Raw genomic sequence first — 20,867 nt, 5'->3', positions numbered from 1 at the left:
AGTTTATTCTGAACAAAAACTTTTATATTAACCCATTGATAATCAGGATTATCTATGAAAAGCTGCAGCAGAGCTTGTCAGAATGCTAAATTTTGTTTTAAGCTTCAACCCACACAAGTTTTTTTTTAATTAATTAAAAGTACATCACTCTCTGCAGTTCTATCACATTGTGCAGTGGAGCCAATCTGATTTAAAGCAGCAGTGTCAGCACCATTAGGTAATTGTGAAAAGTGAGGTATATATTGTATGCACTGATATAAAGCATGAGGCACCGTGCATTGTGAAACGAAACAACTGAGCCAGATCGATGAAGTTTCACTACAGGGATTAACCAACCGTCAATTGTAATCAATACCCATCGGGTTTTGTATAAAACTTAGCTTGAGTTTTTTGTTCAGAACTTCTATTTGTGAAGATGTTCAGGAGGTTTGTTTGTTCCCTCCGAAATGGCGCTTGTGCCAGGGTGGCTGTCACTTGGCTTTCCCTCGTTCCAAAAGATATTCCACTGCCCTCCATGCTGCACCAGCCCTTCACTACACGTCACATTTATAATCTTCCTCTTACTAATCTCGGCAGTCTGTTGTACAGGTAGCATCCAGAAATTATCAGCTTGATGTCTTACTGCTTGACCTCCTGTTATAAGGACTTGAATACATTTTACATCAAAGGGTTCCAACATTGGCCCACAGCATTTACTTTCTCTCCCTCTCGACTGAAATGTTTGCATTTGTTTAAAGATATCCTTCAGCCTGGCAACAGGAAGGCAACACACTATTCAGAGCCTCCCTGTCACAACTGCAAGAAATTTTCTTAATAGTGGAATCTCCTACTACTCTTTGTGCAGATTTCTGGGTGCACTCTGAGATCAGAAGATGTACTCCACTGCCCTCCAGGACACTGAATCTGGAAGATCCACCTGCAGATGCTCATCCTAACCCACCCTCCAGACACCACGCCCCCCAACTCCAAAACTACTAATGTGGTGTTCTGAGTCCAGGAACGCTGGTAGCTTCCTTCTCAAACATCGGTGTTTTTTCCTGTTGGCACCGTGGAGAATCAGGCAAACAACAGTGGGGCGCAAACCCCTTTGACGTTGGCCTCCAGTGAGTTTCCCAATCTATCACGGTGCACACCAATGGAAGGTCAATGGGGAACTCACTGCAGCAAAGAAAAGATTTTTGGTCTTCCCACCAAATTGCACTCCCTTGCCAGAGTGTGGCAACTATGGGAATTTACAGTAATTTCATTGCAGTCTTAATGTCAGCCTACTTGTGACACTAACAAGTAAACTTTAAATTTAATGTCCACGTGCTTTACACTGTCCCCTTCTTCCCTTTTCCATGGTATCATCTTCACTTCACATTGTTAAATGTTGTGTATCTATTGGACAATTCAGAAACTTGGGCAGTCTATACCATTGAATTCCAACCCATCTCTTTGTGAATGGCCTTTCAATTCCCTCTTTCTAAAGGAAAAAAGATTTGCATTTATGAAATGTCTTTCATAACTGCTTGATGCTCCAAAGCATTTTTACAACCAACGCATTACTTTTGAAACACAAGAAATACAGTGACTAATTAACACGCAGCAAGCTCCCTCAGAAATGTGTCAGTGACCAGTTTATCTGTTTTTGTGACATTGATTGAGGGATAATTATTGGCCAGAACACTGCGACAACTCCCCTGCTCTTCTTCGAAATGATCCCCCAGAGAGGGCAGATGGGGCCTGAGTTTAATGTCTCATCTGCAAGTTGGTACCTCTGACAATGTAACACTCTCTCAGTTCTGCACTGGTTTATCAGCCTTGATGGTTGTACTCATATTGTTAAGCGGACCTTGAACCCACAACCTTCTGACTCAAAGTGAGATATGGCTGATGCATGATCCTGTTTCTTAAAATGTCTAACAACACTTTGTAAGAGGTGCATTCTCCCATTTACCCTTTACTGCTGGTTCTTGCCTTCAGGATTTTATAAAGGACAAACTTACATGGACACAGTGTTTTGGCTCAACCACAAGCTTGTTTATTAAAACACTCCTAATGCCCTAACACAAGAGTTTTAAATGATGCCTCACAATACTTGACAAGTTAACCTGATTTAAATCTTTCCATGATCCAACCTTAGCTTCCCATGAACATACAAAAAAATGACTTATTATTAAATGCCTCCACTGACACAGTGACACAGTGGTTAGTATTGCTGCCTCGTAGCGCCAGGGACCCGGGTTCAATTCCTAGCTTGGGTCGCTGTCTGTGTGAAGTTTGCAAGTTCTCCCTTGTTTGTGTGGGTTCCCTCTGGGTGCTCCACTTCCCTCCCACAGTCTGAAAGACGTGCTGGTTAGGTGCATTGACCTGAACAGGTGCCAGAATGTGGCGACTAGGGGAATTTCACAGTAATTTCATCCTATTGTTAATGTAAGCCTTACTTTTGACTAATAAATAAACCTTTAACTTCAACTTCGAGAAACCACAGGCAAAACTCCACGTATCTGCCCAAAGTTTACTCAATTCAACACAAACCCCCTCAGGATTTACTTGTTACTCATGAATTATCTTTAAACCTCAGCTCTTAAGTTATAAGTTAACAATCAACACCTCAGTTTGATTGATAATTTACAACTCCTCATACAGTTGGTACTTACATTGAAAGTTGTAGGTCTACAACTCAGACTGACCATTGCTGACCGTCCTTCATGACTGCAGTGACAGATCCTATGGTCTTGGTCTTTTTACTACAAATCTTATCAAAAATAATTAAACACATTTCCCAAAGATATTCTGCTGAGCGGTGAATATATTTCCTAGGTTCATCCTGCTGGATGGTCAGTGCTTAGCACCCTTTAGTCTCTTTAGTCAGTTCCATGCTTTGGTCCAGACAAACCTATTCATTGTTGATGTTGTTTCAGCAACCATAACAATGGACCCCATTCAGGTGAGACATCTCTGGACCCCAGACTGATATACATGTAACAAGTTCATTTCTCCTTGGCTGTTGGCGATGTTGTCTGTATGATATACTCATTGGGACTACTCATTGGAATTCAGAAGAATGAGGAGGGATCTTAAAGAAACATGTAAGATTATGAAGGGAATAGGTAAGATAGAAGCAGTTAGGTTGTTTCCACTGGCAGGTGAAACTAGAACTCGGGAACATAGCCTCAAGATAGGGGGGAGCAGATTTAGGGCTGAGTTGAGGAAGAACTTCTTCACCCAAAGGGTTGTGAATCTAAAGAATTCTCTGCTTTGTGAAGCAGTTGAGGCTACCTCATTGAATGTTTTTAAGACAAAGATATATCAATTTTTGAGTAGTAAAGGAATTCAGGGTTATGGTGAGCAGGCGGGTAAATGAAGCTGAGTCCATGAAAAGATCAGCCATGATACTATTGAATAGCGGAGCAGGCTCAAGGGGCCAGGTGTGCTACTCCTGCTCCTAGTTCTTATGTTTTTATGATTTATGATAGCTATTCTCTGAGGTCATCTGTTATGATGGTCTCCCAACTTCTTCAATTGAGTTGTCTGATAGTAACCATCTTGCGCTGTTATTGTGATCACGTCCTGGTGTCCTTATATAGATTTGGTTTGGTTTTGATACTGGCATTCTTTGAAGATCGTCCCCAACAGCATAGCTTGCCTCCATGCATTAAGGTTTGGACTGTCTATTTGCAATATTTGTGTCTGCGGGTTTTGGGATTTTGTATTACATGAAGTCCTGTTGGAGGGGATCCTTAGATTACCACATTCTGGAGAACTTATAGAATGTAGATGATTACTCCCCAAGAGAGATCCTCTGACTCTTTATTTTCCAATAGCTGGGGAAAATATGCTGTTCTATATGTCCGGGTACCTAGCATACAGAAATAAGTGAACACATTAGAATGGGATGGATAGGATAGAGGTGGAGAGACTCTTCCCGCTCAGAAAGGACAGTAGGACTAGGGGGCACAGCCTCAAGATAAAGGGGGGGGCGGTTTAGAACGGAGTTGAGGAGGAACTTCTTCACTCAAAGGGTGGTGAATCTCTGGAATTCTCTGCCCGTTGAAGTGGTGGAGGCTGCCTCGCTAAATATTTTTAAGATGCAGGTTGATGGGTTTTTGATAAGAGAGGGGATTAAGGGTTATGGGGAGAGGGCGGGAATGTGGAACTGAGACACGACAGATCAGCCATGATCTTATTGAATGGCGGGGCAGGCTCAAAGGGCTAGATGGCCTACTCCTGCTCCTATTTCTTATGTTCTTATGTTCTTATGAACCCCTGCTACCCAAGCTCACTTAGTGAAGATATATATTGCACTTAATATCATATCACATGATATCATCTTAGTCACCAAGGATGTGGGCTCGTTCTGATCCGTGAATCTCAGTACCGCACAGGAACCATATTTATCAATTAATATTATTTGGTAGAATCCATTGCTAAATTAATTGTTGAAAAGACTCCTAAGTGGGTCATGGTGTCAGCACTCAGTAACCTATTAAACATGATTAGTTCAATCATTACTTACCTGTCCCATATTAATAGGCAAGTCCCTCATACTCAGATGCTATCTTAGCCTCTTTCACACTAGTTATTCCCTCTCTCATCATACCAAGCAGACATGAAGGCATCTGCAACTCCAACATCAGCCACGTCTCCATCCCAAATTGTGGCCATCAACAATGCTGCAGACATCAGTGTGATTGCCTTGTACTTTATTTTGGTTATCGGTGTAGGACTATGGGTAAGTGTTCATTCCCTCATGTTATTGGTGTTATGTTCAGAGAGCTGGTGCAGACATGATGGGCCCAATGGCCTCCTTCTGCACTGTGACAATTCTATGACTGTGATTCTTTTTGAACACAGTTACTTCATTTACCCGAATCAGTCATATTATATTGAAATGCTTTTATTGGAATGGCGTATTATCCCCATTTCTGTTTCGTACTGTCCTGATCGTGGGGCAACGTGGTGACACAGTGGCTAGCACTGTCTCACAGTACCAGGGACCTGGGTTCAATTCTGGCCTCGAGTCACTGTCTGTGTGGAGTTTGCATGTTCTTCAAGTATCTGTGTGAGTTTCCTCGAGGTGCTCCGGCTTCCTCCCACAGTTCAAACATGTGCAGGTTAGGTTGATTGGCCATGATAAATTGCCCCTTAGTGTCAGGAGGAGAAGCACAGTGGATCCATGTGGTCACAGAGATAGGACCAGGATGGGATTGTTGTCGGTACAGGCTCAATGGGCTGAATGGCCTCCTGCACTGTAGGGATTCTATATAGTGTGATGCTGTTCATCAGTAGCTACGGTCTTGCTGCCCCATAATGGGTTGAGACTTACTGCCCCATGCTGAGTGGAGTTGCTACCTCCAGTGCTGGGATACAGACTTACTGCTCCATACTGAATAAAGTTGTATTGCCCCATTCTGGATAAAGACTCAACTTCTTCATTCTGGAGTACGGACTCACTGTCCCATACTGGGTATCATTGTACTGGGTACAGGGGTACATATACATTCCTCCTTGTAGGGATATATGGGATTTAGTCACATTGCTCTTTACTAGGGTACAGATTTATTGACCCATAGTGAATATAGTCAGATTGCTCCAACTTGTGGTACAGTCCCACTGACCCAAAACAGAGTTCAGTTACAAAGCCCAGTACTAAGTCTAAACCCACTGCTCACACTGGGTGCATATTCATTGCTCCATATACCGCCTCCTACCGAGTACTGAATCCAGACTTGGGTACAGTCCCAATGCCTATTTTGGGGTATAGTTACAATGCTTCATTTAGAGTAGGGACTCTCTGATCTATATAGGGTGTGGTAGCACCAATCTACACAATAGTTCTATTGCTCCATCCTGGGTTACGTATGCTTGACACTCCTGATTTGTGTCTTATAGATTGTGGACAGGCTCTGAGGAGCCAAGAGGTGTATAACTTATTACTGACTTGCCAGCTTCTGACCCTGGTCTTGGAGCCACAGCATTTATATGGCTGCTCCAGTCCAGCTTCTGGTCAATGAATGTTGATGGTGAGGATTGAGCAATGGTAATGCCAGTGAATGTCAAGAGGAGATGTTAAGATTCTCTCCTGTTGGAGATGATCATTGCCTGGCAGTTGTGTGGCAAAGATGTTAGTTGCTATCAATTAGCCCAAGTCTAATTGCTGTCCCAGTCATGCATACATTCAGATACTGCTCCAGAATCTGATCAGTCATGGAGAATGGGACTGAATGCTCGGTAATCATCAAAACATCCCCATATCTGAGCTTATGGTGGAAGGAAGGTCCTTGATGACCTCCTCAAGAGCAATTACGAAATGCAACAAATGCTGGCCTTTCAATACCAATATCCCGAGAATGACCGGAAAAACAAAGCTGAATATGGTTGAGCCCCGGACACAGCCCTGGCGAGCTCCTGCAGCAATGTCTTGAGGCTAAGCTGATTGGCCTCCAACCACTGGAGCCATTTTCTTTTGTGCTACCAATGACTCTCACCAGGGGAGTCTTCCCTCCTAATTCCCATTGATTTTCATTTTGCTAGGGTTTTTTAATGCCACACTGGTTATACACTGCCTTAATATCAAGGGCAGTCACTCTCACTTCTATTCTGGAAATCAGTACGTTGATCCACGATTGGAACAAGGTTGTAGTGAGGTCAACAGCTGAGTGACCCTCAGAAATTCAAACTGAATATCACTAAGCAGGTTTATGCTAAGTTCCACTAGATAAGCACTGAAGGTGTTTCCATCACTTTGTTGATAATGAGGAGTAGACTAATGGGCAGTAATGAGTTGATTTGATTTGTCCTCAATTTTGCGTACAGGACATACCTTAACAATTTTCCACAATCCACTGAGCAACACCTCAGCCAGTAGTACTGCCAGTTTTGGAGCATAAGTCTTCAGTACTACAACTGGATTTTGTCAAGGCCCATAATCTTTGAAGGATTCAACCATTTCTTGATAGCACAGCTGAGGTATTTATGAATGCTTGGTTGAGTTTCAAAAATTACAAATGCACTAATGAAAGTTTTGGGATGCTAGTAAATGACTATCTGTCTTGGATGTGGTAAGTGGACAACTTTTTTATAGAACAGATTGAACACTTGTTATAAACACTTTAAATGGAGTTTATGAATGGGTGTGTTTTTCTCAGTAGCAAGTGTTCTGAGTGAGAGGTGCGTACGATTGTTAGAAGCTTATATTTATTTACTTCCACATAGCTCCTGAGATCTGCCCAGAGTGAACACTGGGTGATTTCCTATAGAGGTGTATGGAGGTATGAGGTGGCGAGGTGGGCATGGAGGCGGCATGAGTAGATATGGAAGTAGAAAGGGGCATGGTAGATGCGTGTGGTTAGGTGTTGTGAGGGATGAGGATTAAAGGGCCTTATAACCTTTTATACAACTGGACTGAGGTCCCAGAGAACTGAGGGAGCCTTCTAACCAGGCTCTCTTGACATTCACCTTCTCCATGGCTGCCTACAATCTGTTTCCAGGCTTGGCGGATCCAATGCTATCTTATGCCAACCTCCTTGGAGTAAAAATTTAAGGCAGGTCTGCCAAGTTGGGGAATTTTCGGATTCAAAATACTCACCTCGGTAGCAAAAACATGAAGCTCATTGAATCGCCTGTGAAAAATGGCTAATTGAGTGATCCACCATATGCCAGCCAAATCATTGAAATCTACCGCTATAACATCAGCACCCCCAAGAGGAGAGAAAATGGCGGGGGTGATTTGGGAAGGTTTCTGCAAAACACTTCAAGCTACATGGTAGGCAGCGCAGTGGCACAGTGGTTCGCACTGCTGCCTTGCCTGGGTTTGATTCCTGGCTTGGATCGCTGTCTGTGTGGAGTTTGCACGTTCTCCCCGTGTCTGCATAGCTTTCCTCGGGGTGCTCTGGTTTCCCCCCACAGTCTGAAAGATGTGCATTGACCTAAGTAGGAGCCAGACTGTGACGACTAGGGGAATTTCACAGTAACTTCATTGAAGTGTTAATGTAAGCCTACTTGTGACTAATAAATAAACTTCAACTTTTTTTATGCTTACATTTATTAAATTTACATGCAAATTTCCATTTCACATTAATGCTAAACTGCAGTGTAAATCCTGAAAACAGGGCCTTATTTGAATCTTGAAAGGAACAGAGAGTACCTCCAACAATCCCTTAATCATACATGGAGTATTAGCCTAGATTGAAACCTGGACTAAGTAATTTACATTCACAGCAAAGTAGAGGAAAAGATCCTCTTCAATAACTACAAAAAAAGATTTACAAGGATGTTACCAGGACTGGAAGGTTTGAATTATAAGGAGAGGCTGAATAGGCTGGACTTTTTTTCCCTGTAGCGTAGGAGGATGAAGGGTGACCTTATTGAGATTTATAAAGTCATGAAGGGCATAGATAAGGTGAATAGCCAAGATCTTTTCCCCTGGAAAGGCAAGTCCAAAACTAGAGGGCATCATTTTAAGATGAGTGGAGAAATATTTAAAAGCGGCAGCTTTTTCACACAGAAGGTGGTGGGTGTATGTAATGAACTGCCAGAGGAGGTGGTAGAGGCGGGTGCAATTACAACATTGAAAAGACATTTGGGCAGGTACATGGATGGGAAAGGTCTAGAGGGATGTGGGCTAAACGCAAGCAAATGGGACTAGTTCAGTTTAGGAAACCTGATCGGCATGGATGAGTTGGGCCAAAGGGCCTGCTTCATGCTGTATATCTGTGTGACTCTATGATCCTGTGGGTGGGATTTTCCGGCTGCACTCACCCTGAGGCCAGAAATTTCCATCCCAGGTCAACGGATATTTGCATAGTCCGTGTCCCACCCGCTACGATTCCTGTAGTCCTGGCGAAGTGATGGAAAAATTCCCACCCTATGACTCTACAAGGGAACCAGGTGGGACTAAATGTTCTCTTAATGCTTATGTGAAATTATGAGTGTCATATTAATATTTACTTCAAAAACACAATTGTTCAACTGAAAGGGAAGAAAACTGATTCCTCCAGAAGTTTCCAGAAACCTGCATGCAGTGTAAGGGTCAACAATCAAATTCCTTACTGAACGGGGACGGACATGGTTAATTTAAGAGTAAGGTCATTGATCTCTCAAACTACATTTCAGAATATTTTTTCTGACCCTTTGGAAGTTTACAGAGCGGAAGATGTCAAAGGCCTTACACATAATTACAAGGGAAAATCACTGAGGAATTTTAATTGCATAGTCATTTAGCACAATTGACAGTGTAAGCAAAAAATTAAAGAGGAACATTGCATGAAAGACCTTGTTTACTCTGCTAGTTCACTGACTGGAACCGATCATCATTTTGGAAAGAAGCCAGCAATGTGTGTTCATGTGATCTGCACAGGGCTATTAGAAGGTTAAGTAAATGGAAGTATCTGATTCCTTCTTCCAGAATGCTTTCATATTGCCAGGGGGCTAACATTAGAACAGAGAGAGGATATGTAAGACTTAAATATAGGAAAGGTTTTTAAAAAATACAGCTACCTGGAAACTAATGGTGATATTCTAGTGGACCTGGATCTGGCTTCTTTGCTGTCTTTATGATGACCTTAATTCAAATGCAGGCTGCCCACATTGCCCATAAAGTGGGCATTGTGTCCTCATAGTACTTCTCAGATGCCCTGATACAACAGATTTAGATTGATTAAAAGTTGTGCTTTCTGCCAAGGACTACAGATGGACAAACTGTCCTGGAACCTACATTTCTTGCCCACCTCATCCCAATGATTTCAATCAAGAATAAAATTCATTGGCGCATAACATGGGAACGTAAATCAAATCCTACCCAGCCCCGCTGATTAAAATTCAGGATCAGGTTTTCCACTTAAATGTATTTCTTCATGGCGGACACCATTCTAGTGAATCAATGTCATTATCTTTCTACAGCCTCAATATTCTTCTTGTAATGTGGAGCTCCACATCACACACAATACTCTAGCAGAGGTCTTATTATTTAGGATCAGTATTGTCTCCTAAGTCTAAAGTTTTATATTAGTGTCACAGGTAGGCTTACGTTAACACTGCAGTGACATTTCTGTGAAAATCCCCTAGTCACCGCACTTCGGGTACACTGATGGAGAATTTAGCATGGCCAATGCATCTAACCAGCATGGCTTTCAGACTGTGGAAGGAAACCGGAGCACCCAGAAAAAACCCACGCAGACCCAGAAAAAGCATGCAGACTCCGCACAGTGACCTGAGGCCAAGAATCGAATGTATTTATTAGTCACAAGTAACACTGCAATGAAGTTACTGTGAAATTCCCCTAGTCACCATATTTGGATGTCTGTTCGGGTCAATGCCCCATGTCTTTCAGACTTTGGGAGGAAACCCATGCATACATGGGGAGAACGTGTAAACTCCACACAGACAGTGACCCAAGCCGAGGATCGAACCCATGTTCCTGGCACTGTGATGCAGCTGTGCCATCATGCTGCCCACTGGTACTATATTGCTATTATATTGGGTCTCTGGCGCTGAGGAGGCAGAAGAGCTAACCACTGTGCAACCGAGCTGCCCTGGTCCTTATATTCTATAATTCTTGTGAAAGGAGCTAAAATGTTGCAACCCCATCAACTTAAGATGGTTGTTTTAATGTCCTGTGAATTACAATGCAAAGTTTCATAGCATGGTGGGGTAATGCTAATGTCACTGGACAAGTAATCCAGGGTAATGTTCTGGAGGCATGGGGCCTGATTCTCCAATTGCAACCCGCAACTTTTCTGGTGCGTCCAGTCGGGAGAATCGCGTCATCGGCCTTTTTCCGGGATTTGCACATGCGCCAGGAACACACGCGCTTCTCCCAGAGCCGGAGAACAGTTAGAGACCAAACCTTGCTGGAAACAGGAGGAAGAGAGTTAAGTCATTTGAATCTTTTTTTAATATGTTTTGCACGTGATTATCAGGAACTTACCAGTCCGATTGAACCTCCCGCCTCGCCAGAGACGGGGTTAAGAGTAGCTTCCCACATTCGGGGAACTAGCGGTAGACCCTGCCACAATGAAAGGGGAGACAATCGGGGCCTCCCCAGAGGGTCGGGCGGAAGGGACGTGGTGCTCCCTGGGCATGGACACCCTGGCAGTGCCAGCTTATGCCCCCAGCACTGCCCAAGGGGCAAAGTGCCCATGCCCAGGGGACACCCTTGCACTGTCCAGTGGGCATTAGGCAGTGCCACAGGGCTGGGACCTATTATGAGTAGGACCTAGAGATGATTGGAAGGAGTGGGGGGAACCTGCTGCCACTCTGCATGGCAATCAGCCTGGAATGAAGGGAGGGCAGCGACTGGGGCAGCCTGTGGGGGGGTCTACCGGGGTGGGAGGCCTAACTCCTGAGGAGGGGCCTGAGGTCTGACCCCGAAGGGGGTTATTTGGTCGGTGGGGGGGGGGTGGAATCTGCCAGGTGAGGGTGGGTCAGGATTGCCACTGTTGTGGGGGGTTGGGCGCTCTGGAGCATGGGGGCTCAGGGCTGGCCTGGGAATGGTTGTGGGGTTTGCAATCAGGCCGTGAGATGGGCTGGAGGAGCAGAACTGCGGGGGTCCTGGGCTAGCGAGCGATTGAGCTGGCCAGCAAATGGGAAGACTGACAGATCGGGGCCACTGTGCATGTGCAGGGTCTGGCATGAATAGGCCTCACCCCCCTGGATTTTTATTGAGATTCATGAGGGATCTCTGCGGTGCACAGAGTGGGGAGATTCAGGTGAGAAGTTGAACTAACGAAACAGTTGGCATCTAGAACAGCACTTTCAGGAGAATCGCGGCCATGGTTTCAAATTCCAGCCCAGCTGCAGGTGAAATTTAAGTTTAATTAATAAATCTGTAACCCATCTGGTTCACTAATGTCCCATCTGGTTCACTAATGTCCTTTAAAGAGGAAATCTGCCATCCTTACTTCAGCGCAACTCGTGGGCCGAAGGGCCTGTTTGTGCTGTAGGGTTCTATGTTCTATGTTCTTACCTGGTCTGGCTGACTCCAGAGCAAGAAGTCTCACAACGTCAGGTTAAAGTCCAACCAGTTTATTTGATAGTAATCTCACAAGCTTTCGGAAACGGTGTTCCTTCGTCAGGTTTGTGGAAGGTTCTGATCAGAGAAGGACATATAAAGTCACACACAGTTTGCAGAATACTGATTAGAATGCAAGTCTTTACAGCTAACCTGCTATTCAGGTCTTAAAGATGCAGACAATGTGAGTTGAGATAGCATTAGGCACAGATTAAAGAGATGTGTATTGTCTCCAGACAGGACAGTAAGTGAGATTTTACAAGCCCAGGCAAGTCATGGGGGTTACAGATAGTGCGACATGAACCCAAGATCCCGGTTGAGGCCGTCCTCATGATAGCCGAGTTCCGCACACAGAAGGCAGGATGTTCTGATCCTTCTAGTTGGCGGGAGCTTCCGATGCTAGCAATAGCGCACTGCTGCCACTGACATCTGAGCTGTGTAAAACATAGCATGGGGCAGATTCAACAGGAAATCCCATTGACACTGGTAGGACCAGAAGATCCGTCCACTTACCAATAACAGGTTACCTCCTGCTGCCAAGAAATACGGGGGCGGGGGTGGAGGAGTGTGCCAGAGAATCCCGCCCAATGTCTATTTTCAGCTGTGATTTGGTCAAATGCTTCACCTTACCCCTCTTTGCATTAAAATGCATGTGTCATTTTCTTTAGGCCTTACAACATCATCACCCCCTCCCTTTTCCCAATTCTTCTGAATAATTAATTATACTTCCTATTTTGGTATTAAATTTCAACACCAGCTGGTTATATGTCCAAATCATCAGTGAGCAGAAGCAGCTTCAGAACAGGAAATTGTGGGTCATTGCAATCCACTCCCAACCACTCTGATAAACTGCTGTTAACCCCTGCTTTCTGTTTTTTTACCTCCTAAACATATGTTATCTCATTTGGTATCCTCCCTCTGCTCCCATACTGGAATCTCTCATGTGGCATCTTGTTAATAGCTTTTCTAAATTCTGCACACCCAACACATGCTGCATTTCCCTATCTACCTAGAGTATAGAAATACAGAGGGACCTGGGAGTGCAGGTGCACAAGTCTCTGAAGGTGTCAACACAAGTAGAGAAGGTTGTGAAGAAAGCTTATGGAATGCTAGCCTTTATAGGAAGGGGTATAGAGTATAAGAGCTGCCGTCTAATGCTTCAGTTGTACAGAACGTTGGTTAGACCGCGTTTGGAGTACTGCGTCCAGTTCTGGTCACCTTACTACCGGAAGGACGTGGAGACCCTGGAGAGGGTGCAGAGGAGGTTTACCAGGATGTTGCCTGGCATGGAAGGACTGAATTACGAGGAAAGGTTGGAGAAACTGGGGCTCTTCTCCTTAGAAAGACGGAGATTAAGGAGGGATATGATAGAGGTGTATAAAATACTGAAGGGAATAGATAGAGTCAACAGTGGTAGGCTTTTCCCTAGATTGGGGACAATTACAAGAGGTCACGATCTAAGGGTGAGGGGGGAGCAGTATAATTTGGATGTGAGAGGAAGGTTTTTCACGCAGAGGGTCGTGGGGGTATGGAACGCGCTATCGAGTAGGGTGGTGGAGGCAGGCACGTTGGACTTGTTTAAGGTTTACTTAGATAAACACATGAGCGAAACAAGGATGGAGGGTTATAGTAGAGGGTATTAAATGGGGTCAGAGCCTCGGGACGACACCGGAAATGTAGTATTACATGTTAATGTTTTGTCTTTTTATTCCACAGGTGTCGGTCCACCTTGTTGTCAAACGAGGGGCATGCACACGGTGGGTCGTGCGTGGGCTGCTCTTGGAGGTTCTGGGAGTGGCCTAGTACTTCGTGTCGTTGTGTGTGCTCAATCCTGGACCAGCAGACGGGCGCCACAACAGCTCAGTGCTAGCTCACTGCTAGCTGTGCAGATACATGGATTTGGGCCTGTGTCTGTGGGAGTTTGCGCATTCTCCCTGTGGTTGCGTAGGTTTCCTCCGGGCGCTCCGGTTTCCTCCCACACCCCAAAGATGTGCTCTTAGGCTGATTGGTGTACCAAATTGACACTATTCTCCCCTGAATCTGGCTACATTAGGGGTTCCACTCGCATACACGCAGGGTAGGGTAGGTGTAGGAAGACGCGGCGGCACGGGCTCGTTGGGCCGAAGGGCCTGTTTCCCGTGCTGGGTTGTTCGTTGTTCTTTGTTCTTTGTACCTCACCTGTCACCTTATCAAAGAATCCTGAGGTCTATAGAGTATATTTACCCATTTTGAAATCCTTGCAGCCTATTTTTATTCACTTTTCATTTTACTCCATCACTCCAGATATAACAGTAATTTCATCTTAATTAAAGTTGCTAAAGACTTTCCTTATCAAAAGGGGTCGAGCTAACTGGCCTATGATTATCCAGATTAACTGGTTTCCCTTTTAAAAATTTATGTATTTATTAGTCGCACATGAGGCTTACATTAACACTACAATGAAGCTACTGTGAAATTCCCCTAGTCGCCACAGTCCGATGTCTGTTCAGGTCAATCCACCTAACCAGCACGTCTCTCAGGCTGTTGGGGGAAAACCCAAGCACCCGGAGGAAACCCATGCAGACAATGTGCAAACCCCACACAGACAGTGAGAATGTGCAAACTCCACACAGACAGTGACCCAACCTGGGAATCAAACCTGGGTCCCAGGCACTGTGAAGTAGCAATGCTAACCACTGTGCTACCATGCTGCCCACTGGGTACCATATTGCTACTTTCCCGGCCTCAAACACATATCCACGCTCAAAGGAGCTCTGAAACATTGGTGTGGATTATTTGCTTCCCCTATGGGTATCATGAGGGCGTTTATGCACAGGGTAGTAAGTCAAGGCGAAAGGACAGGTTAGACCTGGCATAGGATTATGTTGCCCTCTCTCCTGATATAACAGCACATCTACAGCAGTCTGAGTTTCCCCCCATTTCCTGCCACCTAAGAAATCACACGACCTAGAAAACAGGCAAGGAATGGAGGCCGTTAATAAATGTGCTGCAGCTTAAAATAGGGTAATGGGTGACCATACTCATTCAATTTGAGAGGCACTTTGATCCTCTTGCTGACATTAGGTGGTCACTCACCTCACAGGCTCTTGCTACAGGGCCTGAACCAAGAAAAAGCACCAGCTAAGGAAGCTGACCACAATGCCTGCCAACTGATATGAAATATGTACCCTTCATCTGGTGAATATATCAGTAGATGCTGTGTTTGGCCAACCTTTTATTTATGGGGCAGGTCAGAAGATCATCTGGAAGGTCTTAACAATGCAGGACCGCTAATTTATTTCGGATGACAGGGTGAGAGGGTATGAAAGGAGCAGAAATTAGAAGGAGCCATTCATGGAAATGATTTGTCAATCAAGATTCTGTGAAAGGATCATGTGATTTACAAAAGGACTTGTGACATCTCAGCCTCTTCTGGCTTGATGTTGGCTCATCTGAGAATGCCTGGAAAGCACGGAGTGAAGTACAGATCTGTTTGCTACAATGTTTATCCATCTCCTAATTCCTCTTCCTACTCTTGCGATACACAATTTTCAAAGGACTCAATGTGTTAAGAATCCCTCCCCCACAAGTCCATCAGTTGCAAAATCTGCTCACTATTAAATGCTGCTTTGTCCGTCCAAAGTAGAAACAGTAAAGATTATCTGCCAATCACTGCTACATACGGCATTAATGAAATCTCATTAATGTGTATTGTGCTTTTTTTAGTCCATGTGTAGGACCAATCGTGCGACTGTTGGTGGGTATTTCTTGGCTGGGAGGAACATGCAATGGTACACAGTGAGTAATGTTCATTTTATTGATTTAATTTATTTGTCAGCCTCTTAAAATGTAGAAAACTACAATGATATAAACGTGAAATCTTAAGGAAATCAAAATCAACTTTAATCCATAACTGGATTGGATGGTGAGCTACAGGTTGAATGTGCAAAAATACTTATGATTGTGATTGATTAATCGATCTAAAAGCATAATGAGAATTAAACTTTCTGGTTAAAGATCATAAGCAACAGTAAGTAACTTTTAAGACTATGTAATAATTCTCAACTAGGCTTCAGTTAGATGGAGGTTGAATAGATTGAGGTTTTGGAGCTGGAAGTTCAGTTTATAACTTATTTTGAAGTCCAGTGTTCTAGAAACCTTTTATAGCTATTTGATTTCCAAGACTCCACACATGCAGCAGATGGTAGTTTTTTTTCTTAAAACTCACTAGGTCTCTTTCTCAAATCCCCCTCCAGGTTGGAGCCTCACTCTTTGCCAGTAACATCGGAAGCGGACACTTTGTAGGTTTGGCAGGCACAGGGGCAGCAAACGGTTTGGCTGTTGGTGGCTTTGAGTGGAACGTAAGTGTGGTGAAATAAGTATGTTAACCTTTTGTAGCATTTTATGAATCCTGATCAGTGTGTATTAGGGATTCCGAATTTTTCCCAAGCTGGCCCTCCCTTATATCATCACTACAGCTTGACATACCAAGATGTGTATTTCCCTAGTGGGGGACACAATATTGCATTTATAATCCTCATTAACCCCTAAGCTTTTTTAAACCAACTTATTACCTTGCTCTACTACCTTTAAAAATTTGTATTTATGGAGACAAGTCCACACTGTTCATTTGCACTCTTCAAAATCATAACATTTATAGTATACGGTCTTTCCAAATTAGTACTCCCAAGTGCAATCACTTCATACTTCTCCGTATTAAACTCCAGCTGCTACACTTCTGTTCATTTCACCATTTAGTCCGGGCCACCCTGAATGCTGTAAGTATCATCAAGTTTCACATTATCAACATATTTTATAATGCTGTTGCCTGCACCGGAGTCTAGATCAATTATAAAAGTTGAAATTAATTTTAAACCCGAAACTGACCCTTGGATAACATCACTGCACATCATCACTGTTTCCAGGCTCCATGGAAACTGAATATTACTTTCTTCAGTCTACCAGTAATCAAATACTTTAATGGTCCCAAGCCTAGGTTTCTGACATATAACTGCTTGCATACCTCAGTGACTGGGCATGTTACAGTTTCTAAATCTACATTAGGCACACTGCAATCTTTGAATTCCAAAGTTGTACCATTTGTCTCTAGTGTCCCAGAGATCTCAGTATTACTGATACTTACTGATTCTGGACACAGGAATCAGAGACGTATTTCCCATGTCCAAACATATCCATTGTTTGATGAAATTTGATTAAAGTTTGTCATTTTGTACCTCTCTCACTTCTAGTGTTCAGAATCCCTTGCACTGTCAGCCATTCTTTCCCTATCTTATCTATATTCCTGTTGTTAATGCACCTCTGAAATTGACCTTTTGTCCTCATAACATTCAAAACCATTCTCACCTCCCTGAATCTTCATGTTGTTGAAGTCAAGACCCATTCACCGGAATTCTGCCAGCCCACCCACCAATAAATCGGAGTGGGCGAGGGGCGGACAATGGAAATGATGGTTGACCTCGGATGGGATTTTCAGGTCTCAGGTCAAGCAAGGCCATAAAACCCCACTCATTGTTTTGTTTCCTACTCTAAATCATTCTTTCCCTGGAAACATCACTTTCCTCGCTCTTCCTTTCATTTTGCAATGTTGGAACTTTTAAAAACTCAACATTATCATCTGACTACTTTCACTCCTGACATACCTCATCATCTCTTATGCCCATTTCAACCTTGGCCCTGCCTCATATCCTCAGCAGGGTCTCAGAGTAATGAATGGAGAAACAATTTGCCCTGTTTAACTTTGAGATTTGCATCCCACAGGCCCTGTTTATTGTGTTACTCCTGGGTTGGCTCTTTGTCCCAGTCTATCTGACAGCTGGGGTGAGTATGAGATTCCATTCCCATTGACCTGCTCTGGTATTTATATCATACAAGTTCCAGATGATGAGTGGGCTTATCCAATACACTGTGGGGTACAGTATCCTGCAGCTAGATTCAAACATGGGAGTCCCAGTGATAGAAGAATACATTATCCAACACAATGTGGCATTCAGTGCTCTGCAGTTGGATCAACCTTGGATGCCACAAGTGGGAGTAATAATGAGTTTGGATAATAGAGTAAAATGAGCGATGAATTGTGTAAAATGGATAATAGCAAAATGAATAATCTCCGGTAAATTTTATTTCCATTGACTTCAATCAACAGTATCCATTGTATGCTATCAGCCAAAGTCAAAATGGCTTCTAGAGTTCCAAACATCATGTGGCCATCAATTGCAATTATTGTCTTCAGGAACCATTTTGATCTGTCAGATTTTTGTAAAGAAATATTGGCCTAACTGGCTTCAGCAAGGGGGAACTTGTGGATGAAAATATTTGCCCATTAATTGACTTCTATGTCCTTTCCTAGGTCATCACAATGCCCCAGTACCTAATGAAAAGGTTTGGAGGAAACCGAATCAGACTCTACCTCTCCCTCATCTCTCTCTTTCTATATATATTTACCAAGATCTCGGTGAGTATCTCCTCATAGTCATCACTTCATTCAACTTTCCTTTGACTGTTTCGTTAAAAGTGAGACTTGCCCCTTAAAAGATATTCATATTGTGAAATATCTTCTGTATTGATCCCTGATGGCAAACTCCACCCATAAAGGATATTTTGTGGCCAGGCACCCTCTTTAATGGTCCTCATGGGAAATTTTAAACACCCTAAGTGGCCATTTTGCCCTTATTAATTTCTGATGATTGGACCTCCTCTTCAGTTAGATTTCACTGTTGGTGATCTTTCTTAATAGACTTTTATCTGATTTCTTGGTAGGTGGACATGTTCTCTGGAGCAGTCTTCATCCAACAAGCTCTTGGATGGAACATCTATGTCGCAGTAATAGCCTTGCTGATTATTACCTGTATCTACACAGTTACAGGTAGGCACAGAAGATCAGGCAGCTCAACATCCTGTTTACATGGAACATTCTGCAAGCTGTTGCTTGAGAAACTCAGAAAGAAAAACTCGGAAAATTTGGCCATACAGAGCTGGCAGAAACCACAGCTTCAATGTCTGGCCTGTGCTCATTCAGCTGATGTGCCAAGTGTAAAACTGAACCCCACAAGTAGAAAAGTCAGCCTCCATCTCTGGTCTCTGCTAACTTAGCTGATCTCACTCAGTGTAGAACTGAACCCCACAGGCAAGTAGTTATTATCACTGGCCTGTGCTTAGGCAAGTGATCACGGGTATCAAGGGATGTGCTGAAATTGTCCATGGGTTGGTAGAAGAATAAACCCTGGGGTTCCTGCTTTCAATTACATCCACTGACTCTTGTTTTAATGTTTCATTTGTGTGGACGTCAGCTGTGGACAGGATCCAGCTCAGCTTGATTGCAACCTTCTCCATGCCACGACCGTATCATATACCACACATTTTCTGAGGTTATTGGGTGTAAGCAAACTATGGACCTTACAAATTCCCATTGTGATATCAGTAGAATACTGGTATTGCCATTGGGTAGGAACCCTAGCATCTACTTTCTCCCCTTGCTGGATCAGTTGCCATCAATCAGATGGTTCTTCTATTTGTAAATCTTCACTAGTTGAAAATGTAAAAAAAAAATTTGTATTTGTTTCCACAGAATAATCTGGATTCACTCCTTACCCACTTGGTTGAGTGTTACATAGTCAAAGTTTAGAAAGCTACTGACATAATTAAGGAACCGGGATAAGAGCAAAATGCTGCTGCAATCTGAAACAAAAACAGAAAATGCTGGAAAATCTCAGCAGGTCTGACAGCCTTTGTGGAATTCTGAAACAAAAACAGAACATTTCACAGAGGCTGTCGGACCTGCAGAGATTTTCCAGCATTTTCTGTTTTTGTTTTGTGTGTAATTAAGGAACTGGTTTATTTGAAGCAATGACGCTTGCAAAGTGGGGTATTGCAAGGACTTTACTGTGAATGTTTTTGAAGTCTAAAGGCAGAATGTTACGGCCCTGTAGAAGGTAATGTCCTTTGACCAAAGTCTTTAGCCCTGCCCGCTGGTGAGATAGTCTGATCCTGCTAATGGCTTTCCCCTGCCCCTCTCCCCCAATGGCAAATTCCCAATGGCAGAGAGTGTAGGGCATATAAAACTCAGTAGACATTGACAGAACTAGAAGATCACACCACCAGCCAACGGTAGGACATCCCTCTCACTGGAAAACATGCCTCACCAGGGGTGGATGGGGGCGGGAGAGCTGGCGGTGGTGGTGGGGGGTTGGTGGGAAAGGAGCTGGAGGAAAATCCCGAACATTAATTCATTGATTTTGGCGGGATCGGAAGATTCTGCCAGGAGGATTGTAAAATTCTGCCTTACATTCCAACTGAGGCCTTGTTTTTGGCTACTTGAGGCCCACAAACCAATTGAAGCCAGTTAGTTAATCAGAGGCCTGTTGAACCCTGTCAGTAGAATCAGGCCTATTTTTTCAGTTCAGGATAACATTAGTTCAGATTACGGTAATTTAGGATATTGTGGTTTCATCCTCTCCTTGCTGTTACCGTGAGCATTGACGTTCCATGTGGAGGACAGGGCTCGCTTCAGGAGAAACATTAACATATTTTTTCCTGTGCTTAACCAGTGGACAACATTGCTGGATTCATTTCAAAACAGCAATCTGTTCCGGTCAATAAACTAACATGTCGTCAATACGATGCTCTTCTTAAAATTTAGCTGATTCTGATAAAGTGTTCAGTGTCCAAGCAATTAAAATTCCTCAGTCATGTTCTTTCTGTAATTATTCTGGTGACCTTTGACTCTTTTGCTCTGTAAATCTTTACAGGGTCAGTTGGAGTATTCTGGAATACCAATTGAGATTGCCCTCGCTCTAATAATAACCATATGCCTCCCCATTCCAATAATAAAATTATATTTTGAACCCTAATACTGTCGAAGTTTCTGAGGAAATGC

The 20,867-nt window shown here is 43.5% G+C and overlaps 1 protein-coding gene across 1 annotated transcript in view; it reads left to right on the top strand.

Moving 5' to 3' along the window:
• The first annotated feature begins 4,549 nt into the window (after window positions 1-4,549).
• Window positions 4,550-20,867, top strand: part of slc5a2 (solute carrier family 5 member 2) — a 40,819-nt gene continuing 24,501 nt past the window's right edge. Inside the window, exons 1-6 of the mRNA XM_080210934.1 lie at window positions 4,550-4,717; window positions 15,701-15,772; window positions 16,231-16,335; window positions 17,753-17,812; window positions 18,342-18,446; window positions 18,752-18,857. Coding sequence (XP_080067060.1) covers window positions 4,595-4,717; window positions 15,701-15,772; window positions 16,231-16,335; window positions 17,753-17,812; window positions 18,342-18,446; window positions 18,752-18,857 — 571 coding nt within the window. The 5' untranslated portion in view covers window positions 4,550-4,594. The remainder of the gene's footprint in view (window positions 4,718-15,700; window positions 15,773-16,230; window positions 16,336-17,752; window positions 17,813-18,341; window positions 18,447-18,751; window positions 18,858-20,867) is intronic.

This window comes from Carcharhinus amblyrhynchos, chromosome 23 (genome assembly GCF_965287045.1).
Source record: "Carcharhinus amblyrhynchos chromosome 23, sCarAmb.v2.hapA, whole genome shotgun sequence".
NCBI classification, from domain to species: Eukaryota; Metazoa; Chordata; class Chondrichthyes; order Carcharhiniformes; family Carcharhinidae; genus Carcharhinus; species Carcharhinus amblyrhynchos.
The sequence above is the reverse complement of the archived record's forward strand: the minus strand, read 5'-3'. Positions and strand labels throughout refer to the sequence as shown.